This window comes from Leptonychotes weddellii, chromosome 2 (genome assembly GCF_054177405.1).
Source record: "Leptonychotes weddellii isolate Sample4059 chromosome 2, ASM5417740v2, whole genome shotgun sequence".
Taxonomy (NCBI): domain Eukaryota; kingdom Metazoa; phylum Chordata; class Mammalia; order Carnivora; family Phocidae; genus Leptonychotes; species Leptonychotes weddellii.
The window spans coordinates 93,385,069-93,398,671 of NC_138370.1; the positions used below are offsets into that span (position 1 = coordinate 93,385,069).

The 13,603-nt window shown below is 34.3% G+C and overlaps 1 protein-coding gene across 1 annotated transcript in view; it reads left to right on the forward strand.

Moving 5' to 3' along the window:
* The window catches only part of CAMK2D (calcium/calmodulin dependent protein kinase II delta), a 283,031-nt gene that overhangs the window by 151,393 nt on the left and 118,035 nt on the right, over positions 1 to 13,603 (forward strand). The window contains exon 4 of the mRNA XM_081813123.1: positions 8,324 to 8,378. Within this exon, the coding sequence (XP_081669249.1) occupies positions 8,324 to 8,378 (55 nt within the window). The remainder of the gene's footprint in view (positions 1 to 8,323; positions 8,379 to 13,603) is intronic.

A 13,603-nucleotide genomic window follows, 5' to 3' on the forward strand; every position in this document is an offset into this window, starting at 1 on the left:
TTACTAATGGCCATTTTTGTCCTCTTAACCAGTCTTACACATTTAATACATAGGAGATAGGTGTGTACATTTTGAATAAATTTAACAAAAAGATGGTATTAGTCCAATGCTCTGTTAGGTCCTTATAATTACAGTACAATATGAAAGTGCACCATCTTAAGCTTTCTATAATATGCAAGTCATATGATAACAGTTTCTCTTCCTTTTTAAATATTCCTAAAACTTAAGAATATCCATGAGTGATCACTGATTAGCTTTATATAAGTATGAGAAGGTGGAATAACTAAAAGATGAGGCAAGGAAAAAGAAAATGAAGAAAGCTGGAACCACTTACTGAAATACATAAATAATATTGATGCAGAATTGAAGAATGAAAGTTTTTCTTAAATGAAGGAAACTTGAAATAAATACTAACTTTTACAAGAAATGAAATCATTTTTTCAAAAAACAAATTTTAATAAGTAAAATGGATTCATGCATTAAAATATGCAACAAGATAATCTCAAAATTATTTTTTTAAGGAAACAAAGAATATTTCTAGATATTACTAGGCTTAGTAATAAACCTCTAATTTAATTTCTCCTCACATATACAATTTTTTGAGCAGGAAAGTGTATTAAATGAATTATCCATTGGCTTTTTTATGAAAGCCATCTCTGAAATTCTATATTTAGCTCTTAGTGACTTTTTTCTTTCAAGCAAAAGAATTGCTTGCTCTCTCATGTTATTCATGGTGTTACGTGATTGCTGTAGCAGGTAGCCATATAATTAGCAACCACTGGTTGTGTTTTCTCACTTTCTGTCATCTTCCCAGGTTGAAATTTTTCTGAGTAATAGGTATTTTGACAAGTCAGAAGCTCCTTTGAATAATCTGAGCTTATGACTAATTCTGTCCTATTAGAAGACATCATGATTTGTTCTAGTCAGCCCTGAATGTTACTAACCTGATTTTATAGATATTGAAGCTAATCTAAACTTTCTTTTTTTAATCTGGAACCAGGAAATGGGGTGAGAATTTGGGAATAAGGATGGAGATTATTGTCAGCGTAATTGATATGCTTTGACTTTCAGCACTGATGTTAGGATCCGATGACTATTGTGTACTTTTAAAATAGTGTCTTAAAATTAATGTGGATGATATTCCCTGCTGAGTTTTCATGTAATAATTATATTTGCTTTTTAAAAATAAGTTATTAATTACTTTTTCTTAAGTATAAGCACTGAATTGCTTTTAAATATAGTTTAATTTTTAAAACATTTTCTTGTCATGACAGAAAAATATTTGAAATTTTATTAAAACAATTTTTGTAGTTCTGATGTTATTTTAATATTTGAATACCAAATAATGGTTTATTTGGCATTTATTCATGGGGCATATTGGTAAGTTTTTGTCAAAAATACATACCCTTCATGCAATTTTAGGAATTTGAGTTCAGATATTTAAGATTAGGACAGATCATGGTTTTTGTGCTGGTTGAGTTTATTTATTTGCCTTAGCCAGCAAAGTCAAATTTCCACATTTTATGCCTAAATTTTAAAAGTATCATATTAAGACAAACAGAATCAAACTATAAATGCTACAAGACTATTGACTTTGACAATAAAAACAACAAAGAAATACATATATATCTATATCTGCCTATGTTTTTACTCAAAATGAACAGTGTGCATGAATCCATATTTCAAAGAAGTAGAGTGCATATATTTTTCAACTACACGAACCTAAATATATTTTAAATGGTATTGTTTTATTCACTATTACTTGTGTTATAAAAAGTAGAAATTTAGAAAAACATGCACATGCAGATTTGCCTTCGGTTTTTTAGAAATGTTAGTTTGATTTTGAATTTGGTTTTCAGTGTTTGTATGTCTGTTTGAAAACTTTTCTCTCTAGAAATGATCAGCTTTATCACAAAAGAGCCAGTTTTAATGGTTGAGCTGAAATTTCTCTCTAGAGTAGTGCCATTTGAATGTTATAATGTTTGAGATCTGTGTGTATGTGTATTTTTTTTTTTTAATTTAACAAATGAACTCATTGTTGGCATTCCCCTTTTGAGAAGGCTATGGCACATTGCATGGCCATACTTGGCAAGTGCTTACTCTAGCTCTGAAATATAATTAACTGCTGATGGGAATATAAAAAGCATCTGACTTACAAGCTGCCATTTTTCCATCCCAGTATGTGAACCAAATCCAACTACCTGAATCCTTGTAGCATAATAAAGCTAAAAATGCAAAATCTACCTCATTTATAACCAGGACTGTTGCTCAGAGATGACAAATAGTGATTATGGGAATGCAGTATAATCTTTTCTGTATGAATTATTTTATTAGTAGTATGATAACATTGGCAGCATTGCCCTGCCATGTTTAGTTTTAGAGGTTTCTAATTCATATTTTGAGGTACAACTCATTCTCTTTCTGCTAAAAAATTGCTAATGATAAGGAAAGAATTCTCTGAGGACAATGGGTCAATTACAAATTTCAGATTGTCTTTCTTGTTTATTTATTTATCTATAGTATCTATAACATAGATATCTATAATATCTATTATTTATCTATTGTTGGTTAACAACTCCCACTCCAAATTTCGTGGCTTAAAACAACATCAATTTACTATTTCTTATTACTTTGTGGCCTGACTGGATTCAGTTGGATAGTTGTTCTACTCCACATGATGTAACTGAGGTGATAATTGCAGTTCCCTTCAGCAGTGAGCTCTGCTAGTGGTGGAATGTCAACATGGCCTCTCATCTTTCAGGGTTTCTCTCCATGTGGCCTCTTGTTTAAGTCTATCCCAAACTTTTCTTTAGCGTGTGGTTTCCAAGAGGACAACTCCAATGTACAAGAGTTTATAAAGGCTCTGTTTGCATCACACATCTAATCACTCAAAGCAAGTCACATGGCCAAACCCAGAGTCAGTGTGGGAGAGGACTACACAAGGACATGAATATTGATAGACATTGGTAGACATGGTCTATTGGAACCACCAGTGTAATAGGCTGCCACATCTCCATAATAAATTCTAGTAGAGAACAGCAGGTAGTGAGTATAGTTGAATGCAAGAGTAAGAAGCAGTATAATTTGGACCAAATGATATGTTGTATAAATAATTTCACAAAATTATACTTACCACCCTTGATTGTATTTGAGGGATGCTGTTAGGAAATGAAGAGGGAGGGAAGTATGCTGAAATTGAAACAAGTGACTTTGTATGCTGTTAGTCTTTTTTGAAAGATAATAAATCACCATAAAAGAATATGTTCACTTTCTTTTGACAGAAATGTTCTTAATATATGTCATCAAAATAGATAAGATGTACCTAATAGGCAATTTTAACGTGCTTCTATTTAGAGTTTAATTCTCCTAGTCTTTCCCTTTTCTTCCTTGCATACCCATTTCTACTTCCTGACACCCCCCCCACACACATACCTCTGTCTCTTCCCATGTTATCGTAGTATCCATGTCATAGAAATGTTAATTTTGGAAACAGAAATAGTTAAATTTATGCTGTTTTGCACATTGTGCGAGTTTTCCAGGTTCTTTAATTAGGATTTTTGGTACATTAAATGTCCTATCAGGTAAAATAGCTGAGTCACTGGATAGTCTAATGTTCCTAATTTGAAGAGAATTAACAATTTTCTAGGGATTTAGGGACTACATAGAAAGACAAATGTGGCTGGTGTTGGCTCTGTATCTTAGATATCATCTAGCTGTCTCTATATCCCCCAAACTACAGCATCACATTTTAAAATTCCTAAACTGAAAATACTTTTCTCTTTTTGTGTAATTTTTTTTTCTTAGCACTGCTTTTCTTTTTCTAGTCACTATAACTATTTCTTCCTCTTTAATTCTTTTTTAAATATTATTTTATCCTGACAAACCAATTCATACTCTACAATGTCTTGGGGAGAGGGGAGGGGAGTAGTTTGTTGACAGCTGTACTTTAGAGAGTCCATATAGTATTCTGAGTAAGAACCAGCTTTGGAATCCTCCAGCTCTGGATTATGGTCGTAGCCTGGCCAATTACTAGCTGTTAAGCCTTGGAAGTTTCTTTCACCTCTCCAAGCCTGTGCATATTCATTTGTAAAAAGTGATGGGAAAAGGTCTTATATATTAACTAAATAACTCTTGCAAAAATTATTTGCATTGTGTTGACACAGTAAACACTGTAGTTATTATATGTTTTAAAATAAATAGGACGCTTCTTTCACATTTAAATAAAATCAGTTTTCTCAGATAACTACAAGGTCCTGTTTAGTCCTATTTGGCCCCTTTGTGCAACTAGTACTTAACTAGAAACTGCAGTGAAATCATACAGGAATGTAGGACAGGAGGAGAAAGCAGTGATCCCATGATAATTTGAATGCAAATGACCAAATGGATAACATGAGGGAGAGAAAGGAAAAGGATTAGGTCATGGATCAACTGAATTTTGGAAACATTTTAGCCTCAGGAACACCTTTTCTTCCCTTATAAGTCTTATGCTTAATGCCCTAGAATTTTTAATTTTATTCTGGATAAGAACTGTTACACGGTTACCATTTATGAAAACTCATTCATTCATAAACTTGATTTTACCTTTGAGCAAACTTCAGAAAAGAGTGACTACCGAGATGTTCTCAAATGCTTTTCTCATTATCTTCTTTAACGTTTCTTTCTGAAAGCATCTTAGTGATGACTGTGATTAAGTTAATTGTGTGCACCCATATGTACAGCTTATGGCAATAACAAAGAGCAGTCATAGCAGAAACATAATGCAATATGTTTCAACATGGAGCAGCCACAGTCCTCTCAAGGCTGGCCATGTCTGCAGTCTTGGGCTAACATCTGTGGTGAACAGAATATCCTGTGTTTCCTTCAGCATGGAAATGAATTGACAGTTATTTATAATAGAGAAAAACTAATGTAAGTTTTTGTGAAAGTAAACACAGTTTCAACCCATGGCAAACTGTTAAAAAGGGAAAGGATGGAAGATGGATAATTTTGACTGACTGAAATGGCTTGAAGATAAAAAGATATCTGTGGTGTGTAAGACAGTGTCTTCAGGCTGTATAAATGTATCATCAACTCTGAGAATGATAAAGAGTTCAAAGTTTCAAAAGGAAACCAACCCATCCTTAGAGTAATTGTAAACAGTGGAACATCCATGCAAAGATGAAATTATATAGTTTTGTTAATAAATGAAAAATTGTGATGATTTCATCAGTTCTCTTTCCTGGTTCTTTAAGAATGGACAGAAGTAGGGAGGTCATAAGAAAGGAAGGAATAAAGGAAGGAAGTAAATGTGTATGTATTTATCCCAAGTAAAGATGATGCTAGTTTTTTCTGCTGTATCAATAACCTCACTCATTCATAATTAATTTCACCTGGTCAAATGGCTGGTTAGAAATAGTGGAGGTTGGGGCGCCTGGGTGGCTCAGTTGTTAAGTGTGTGCCTTTGGCTTGGGTTGTGACCCCGGGGTCCTGGGATCAAGCCATGCATCGAGCCCCACATCGAGCTCCCTGCTCAGCGGGAAGCCTGCTTCTCCCTCTCCCACTTCCCGCTGCTTGTGTTCCTTCTCTCGCTGTGTCTCTCTGTCAAATAAATAAATAATATCTTTAAAAAAAATTGTGGAGGTTTTTGGAATTGTGTGATGCAAAAGTAATGACCTTGGGCCAAATGATTTGTCCTTAAGCAATTATTATGTGCTTGCTGGCCAAATACTTTTGTGAAACTAGTTTTCACCAAAAACAATATATATTTGGCTTGATCTGAGCAACACTTAACTTTTTCAAAAAATAATTTACTTCCAAATGATAATGATGTGCAAGTATTAATAAGAAATATATATATATTCATACTAAGAAGATTTTATTCCAAATAGAACCAGAAAGTAATATTTCTCCACTTGTAACTGAAATTTCCACTTTTGTTTAGCTCCACAACCCTTTTATCTGAAAACCTAAGATCTGCATCTCCACTTGAAGTTTTTATTTTGAGACAGTGGAAGAAAGAATCATTTCCTCCTGCTCACATTGTGATTTTACTTCTCATTTTAACTTTGATGGGATGCAAATCCATCTTATTTTCATCAAATAACTGTCTGACTTAAGTAGACCTACCATTCATTGAGCTTATTTAAACATAGGTTGTATTACAGCTGCTCAGTGAGGTAGGTATCTTTGAGACTGTGTCATTCAAGAAAGCCACTGAATTATCTGTCATGACCTGACTTTCCTTACTATGCTGAATGACTATGAACAGAATACATCATTGAGTCTAACTTTTGATTTTCTTCGGCAGCATAAGTTTAGACAAAGGTAGTGGGCATCTTTGATATTGGTAAACTGAAGAATACCCTTCACACAATTAAAGTTATGCGAGAATTGTTTGATATTAGTAGTTTTATTTTAGACATATATAGGTATACTGAGCTTTGGTGAAAAAAACTTGGGAGAATGCTTAGCACATAGTATAGTAAGTGCTCAAAGCAATTTTATGAAAGACCATCTATCATTTGTCAGGTCTCTGTGAAGGATTCAAAAACCTGTGAAATACGATAACTGGATGGTAGTAATGATGAGAAAGAAATTCCATATAATGGAACAAAAGTCTTTAGTTCTCTACCTTGGAAAGGTCTAAAGAGAGATTTAGAAAAGATTTTAATAGTGGCCCAAGAATGGTGTCTGAAGAGGATGGAACTAGATTGTAAAGAATGGGCATTATAGGGCGCCTGGGTGGCTCAGTTGGTTAAGCGACTGCCTTCAGCTCAGGTCATGATCCTGGAGTCCCTGGATCGAGTCCCGCATCGGGCTCCCTGCTCAGCAGGGAGTCTGCTTCTCCCTCTGACCCTCCCCCCTCTCATGTGCTCTCTCTCATTCTCTCTCTCTCTCTCAAATAAATAAATAAATAAATAAATAAATAAATAAAAAAGAATGGGCATTATATTAAGTCTATGACGTTGAGAATTTCATGGATACTGCAGACTCCCTCTGTAGATCATTGTAGTTTGTGTGACAATCTAAATGTTCTTTGGAATCCACATTTTCTATGTGGTGGTCATCATTTCATGGGGAGCATACTAAGGACCGGTGGTAGTAGAAATCATTATCCTTTTGTGGTAACTTTTCAAAAGCAGTTGTGTCCTACATGTTTGTTGCTTTTTCTGCCCTCTGTTGCTCCCAGTGAAGGCCAAGCCACCCCAAGTGATTTGGATAAATAGGAAGAGTTTACCATCTGTGGGGATGCATTGGGGAAGGCAGGGAACTTATGCAAAAATAGATCACAGAAAAAGCAGTATGTAAGTTATACATGTGTAGTTTACTCTCGAATTATAGTAGATAATGAATGTTGTCCATTCAGAAGAGCAAAATATTTGTTTTGGCTACCTATCAGTGAAAGTCTAGCTCATTGGAAAAATTAAAGTAGTATTAATTTGAGGAACTAGTATATTATTTTATTAGAAGTTCTACCTGTATAATTTTGGCTGACTTGGTAAATAGATTTTGGTGACTTGAGTTTAGAAGTAGCATAATAAAAACTCTGTTGACAGGTTGGCCAGGAAGTGCTATGTAGAAACTCTCTCCACCAAAAAAAGGGGGGGGGGGCAGGGAGAGCAGAAGCAAGACCATTTGCTGGACTCTTCAAATGATCCTTCTTGCTCCTTATTGTATTGATCAAGGCATGAGTTGGTGAAGAACTGGACTAGGGAGATAGCAAAGAGAATGGCAAGGAAGAGACTCTAAGTGGGAGAATTCCTAGAACCTGCTAACTTTGAATAGATGTATATATAACAGTCATTAATATTTATTTATCCCAGCAACATGTGTATTATTTTACTTTTGTTGTCTCATTTAACCTTCTCAACCATTTTGTAAAGTATAGGTACTATTATCATAATAAATTGATTAATTTGATTAAGCTCACACAGGGGCACCTGGGTGGCTCAGTCAGTTGGGCATCTGGCTCTTGAGTTCACTTCAGGTCATGATCTCAGGGTTGTGGGATTGAACCCCACATTGGGCTGTGTGGAGCCTGCTTAGTAAAGATTCTCTCTCTCCCCCTCTCCCTTCCCTGCTTGCCCTCTTTCCTCCCTCGCTCTCTTTAAAAAAAAAAAGAAATGATTAAGCCTACACAGTTAATAATTATCAGAACCAAAATCCAAACCTTGCGTTTGTCTGAACCCAAGCCTTGTTGTAAAGGATACTGCTTATCAGAGCCTAGAACAAAGAATGTTGCCAACACTTTTAGTTAGGAGACAGATGCCCATTAGAAGTCTGGTTTAATGTTCATCATTGGCATATATATAACATAAACTTTTCTCCCACCACTTTTTTTTAGTGCGACTTCATGACAGCATATCAGAAGAGGGCTTCCATTATTTGGTGTTTGATTTGTAAGTACAACATGCTTTGTGTTCATTTATTTTTGCTATTTGAAGACCATTTTGAATTAAACATGATTTTTTCTAATTTGCAGTCTAAATTAATGATCCTATAATTTTTTTAGATGTTTTCAAATAACATTCAACTCTAATTCTTTTGAAAAAAATGTGACTGTTCAGGAGTGTTTATTTAAAACTTACATTAATCTTCATAACTCAAACAGGAGTCTGTTTGGATTGTTCACTGTGATATCATAAGCAGTTCTCAGTTTTATCTTTGGGCATACAAATGGCTGATGTGAGCTAATTTTCCATTGAATTTTTTGTCTTATATAAAAAGAACCATAGCTAACATCATACTCAGTGAAAAAATGAGGGAATTTTTCTCTAAGGTCAGAAACAAGATAAGAATGTTCACCTCACCAGTTTTATTCAACACAGTCTGGAAGTCCTAGCCACAGTAATCAAACAAGAAAAAGAAATAAGAGGCATCCATATTGGTAAGGAAGAAGTAAAACTTAACACTATTTGCAGATGACATGATAACATACATAGAAAACCCTAAAGACTCCACCAAAAAACTATTAGAAGTAATAAATAGTCAAGTTGCAGAATACAAAATTAATATGCAAAAAATGGTAGCATTTCTATACACTAAAAACAAAGCAGCAGAAAAGAGAAATTAACAGTTCCATTTACAAATGCACCAAAAAGAATAAAATGCCTAGGAATAAACTTAATCAGGAAGGTGAAAGACCTGTACTCTGAAAACTGTAAAATATTGATGAAAGAAATTGAAAACAACACAAACAAATAGAAAGATATTCCATGCTCATGGATTGGAAGAATTAATATTGTTTAAATGTCACCACTACCCAAAGCTATCTATACATTCAGTGCAATCCCTGTCAAAATACCAGCAGCATTTTTCACAGAACTAGAACAAATAATACTAAAATTTGTATGGAACCACAAAAAAACCAAATAGCCAAAAGAGTCTTGAGAAGGAAGAACAAAGGTGGAGGTATCACAATCCCAAATTCTAAGATCTACTACAAAGCTGTAGTAATCGAAACAGTATGGTACTGGCACAAACAGTCACATATATCAATGAAACAGAGTAGAGAACCCAGAAATAAACCCATATTTATGTAGTCAATTAATCTATGACAAAAGAGGCAAGAATATACAATGGAAAAAAAGCTGGTCTCTTCAATAAGTGGTGCTGGGAAAATTGGACAGCTACATGCAAAAGAATGAAACTGAACCACTTTCTAACACAGACATAAAAATAAACTCAAAATGGATTAAAGCTCAATAATTTTGATAACAGTCATAGCAACATTTATGTCTCCTCAGGCAAGGGAAACAAAGGCAAAAATAAACTATTAGACTACATCAAAATATAAAGCTTTTGCACAGCAAAGGAAACCATTAACAAAAGTAAAAAGGATGCTTAATGAATGGGAGAAGATATTTGCAAACGGTATATCCGATAATGGGTTAATGTCCAAAATATATAAAGAACTTCTACAACTCAACACCAAAAAACCCAATCCAATTAAAAAATGAGTAGAGGACCTGAATAGACATTTTTCCAAAGAAGACATACAGATAGTCAAGAGTCACATGTAAAGATGCTCAATATCATTCGTCCTCAGGGAAATGCAAATCAAAACTACTATGAGTTATCACCTCACCTGTCAGAATGGCTAAAACCAAATACACAAGAAATTTAAATGTTGATGAGGATGTGAAGAAAAAGGAACCCTGTGTACTGCTTGTGGGAATGTAAATTGGTGCAGCCACTGTGGAAACCAGTATGGAGGTTCCTCCAAAAATTAAAAATAAAAATACCATATGATCTAATAATTCCACTCTGGGTATTTACCCAAAGAATGTGACAACCCTAATTTGAAAAGAAATAAGCACCCCTGTTTATTGCAGCATTATTTACAGTAGCCAAGATATAGAAGCAATTTAAGTGTCCATCAGTAGATGAATGGATAAAGAAGATGTGGTGTGTATATATACGCACACACACACACACAAATATATACAATGGAACATTACACAGCCACAAAGAAAGGATGAGGTCTTGAGAAAGACAAATACCATGTGATTTTACTCATATGTGGAATGTAAAAAACAATAGTGAATAAACAAAAACAACAACAACAAAAAAGCAGAATCAGGGAACAAATTGATGATTGCCAGAGGGCAGGGGGGTGGAAAGGATGGGCAAACTGGATGAAGGAGAGTGGGAAACACAGGCTTCCAGTTATGGAATGAATAAATCACAGGAATAAAAGACATAGGGGAATATTTTCAGTGATATTATAATAACATTGTATGGTGACAGATGGTAGGTACACTTGTGAGCATAGCATAATGTATGAAGATGTTGAATCGCTATGTTGTGTACCTGAAACTAATGCAACATTGTATGTCAATTATATTCAAATAAAAAAATTAAAAATAAACTATAATTCAAATAATGGAAAAAGACTAAAAGAAGGGTCCTTGAAGTTGGTTAACTCAGTGGTTCAATAACAGTATCAGACTCCCATATTTTACTTCATTGGCTTTGTTCTCAGATTGGTATCGTTCAAGGTATTATAAACAGACATGCTAATGTCCAGTGAAAGACATTGTCTCTTGTTCTTTATAAGAAGGAAAAATTTACCCAGTAAACATCTCATTTCCTCTCACTGGCCAGGATTAGGTCATATACCATTTGACATAGTAATTTCACTTCTAAAAATGAAGTCCGTGGAAAGCATACCCTAAATTTAGATAAAACTTTATGCCAAACAATGTTCATTGCATCAGCTTTTATAATGGAAAAAAAAGAAAAAAAAGAAAGGCAACTTAAGGATCCAATAATAGAGAAGTAGTTGCATATTTATGGTAAATTCATATAATGGACTACTGTCCAGCATTTTCATGTAATGCTTGGAAATAAAAAAGATATTTTTTGTAATATGACTCTAAAGATAGGTTAGTGTTAGACTTGGTTAATTCAGCCCTTCAGTTTTGTAATTAAGAAATCAAGTTTTTTTGTATCTTTTTGGTTGTTCTCTGTAGTATGTGAGTTTGTTCTCAGGTTGGTGCCTCATTTTCAGATATCAGTGACTTTCACAGTCAGAAAAAGGGACAGTATTAATGCCATTGCAATGTTTTTATCCTTTCTCAGCGGTCCCTCAGAAGATAATCTGTTAATGAATCCCTGTTTATTTTTATTTTTTATTTATTTATTTTTTAATGAATTGCTGTTTAGAATTGCTTCTCATACCCGTGCCTGAATCAAGTATTGATGAAGGGAATGGAATTACAATTGGCATTGACCAATTATAAATTTAATATGTAGGTCTTGGGAGGTAACTGGCCTCCCTTGAATCACCAAATGCATGGTCAGGTAAGATCCAAATCATGGCTTTGTTAACAAGAAAGTAGGGGAGTTTTGCCTATTAGGTAGGCAGCCAAGTGTGTCTGTCATATTGGTGATTGATGTGTGTTGGAGAATAGAGACTGAAGCTCTGATTATGCACAGCCCCACCATATAGGCTCCTCTCCACAGTCACAGTCCCATCCATGGCTTGTTCACGTGGCTGTAGTTTGGCACCACTCCATATTGCACTAGTCCTTTCTCTTCAGTCCTTTCTCAGAGCTCATATTTTTACTTTCTCCATTGTTCTTTCTTCCTTTCTCATGTTCTAAGATCCCTTTTTATGATTTCCTTTCTTCTTTAATAACTTCCTTAGCCATTCTTTCAGAGTAGATATGCTAACAACAAATTCTTACTTTTTCTGAGAATGTCTTGATTTCCCCTTCACTCCTTTTTGCTAGATAAAGAATTCTAGGTAAACAGTTATATTCTTTTAATGTTACATCAATTCCTTCTGGATTATCTTATTTCTGATGAAAAATCTTTTGTCATTCTGTTTTGCTCCTAAAAATAACGTGTTCTTTCTCTCCAGGTGCTTTAAAGATTTTTTCTTTGTAGTTTTTAGAAGTTTGATCATGATGTGTCTTGGCTTGGCTTTCTTAGAATTTATCTTATTTTGTGTTCATTTAACCTCTTGAATATACAGGTTTATGTCTTCTCCCAAACTTGGGAAATTTTTAGACATTGTTTCTTTGAATACTTTATTAGCCTTGCCTTCTTTCTCTTCTCCTTCTGAACTTGATAACATGAATGCTAGATCCTTTGTTATAGCTGCATAAATTCCTGGGGCTCTGTTCATTTTTATCTTTTTTTTTTTCTCTTGTTCAGATTAGGAAATTTATACTGTTTTCTTCAAGTTGACTGATCCTTTTTTTTTTTATTCTGCTGTTGAATGCATCCATTTCAGTTATTGTATTTTTTCAGTTCTACTATAGACTGTTGGTTTTTCTATAAATTCTCTGTCTTGCTGAGAGTTCCTATTTTTTCTGTTTGTGTGTTTTTAATTGCTCACTGAAGCATTTTATTAGGCTGATCAAAAATCCTTGTCGGATAATTCCAACTGCGTTGTCATCTTGGTGGTGTTGGTGTTGGCATCTGTTCATTGTTTTTTCTCATTCATATTGAAATGTTCTTAGTTCTTGATATAATGAGTGATTTTGTATTATATCCTAGACATTTTGGGTATTATTTTACGAGACTGCGGATTTAATTTAAATCTTTGTAGCAGGCCTCCTCTGATACCACATTGGCAGGGGTTATTAGATGCCATCTTACTACTTTCAGGTGGGAGTGGAAGTCTAGGTTTCCTATTTAGCCTCCTATGGCACCCCAGGGGTGTTCCTCCTCACTGCTGGGCAGGGCTTGGGAGAACAGGGATTTTTTTTTTAATGCATTTAATGAGAGAAATGTATCTACCCTATTTTTTCAGACTGTTGTTATTTCTTAATAGATTTAATTTGTTAGATATCCTTTGCTATATAAATCAAGGGTATGGTATTATAAACTGGGATATGTCCTTCATGCTATGATGAATGCTGGAAAGAAAAAAACTTTTGCTAATGCTCATTTACCTGAGTACCATTTTTCAGAATTGGATTTGATCAGAGAGGATATACTTTTCCTATACCCTCTTATGTTCAGTGCATGAAGGCATGTGAATTAGACTAAAGGCGGATTAACAGAATAAAAGGCACACAATTTTTATTAATATTTATGTGCATGGGAGTTTGTAGAAAAGAAGTGAAACTAAAAGAAGCAGTGAAGGTGTCAAATTCTTGTCTTAGATGAT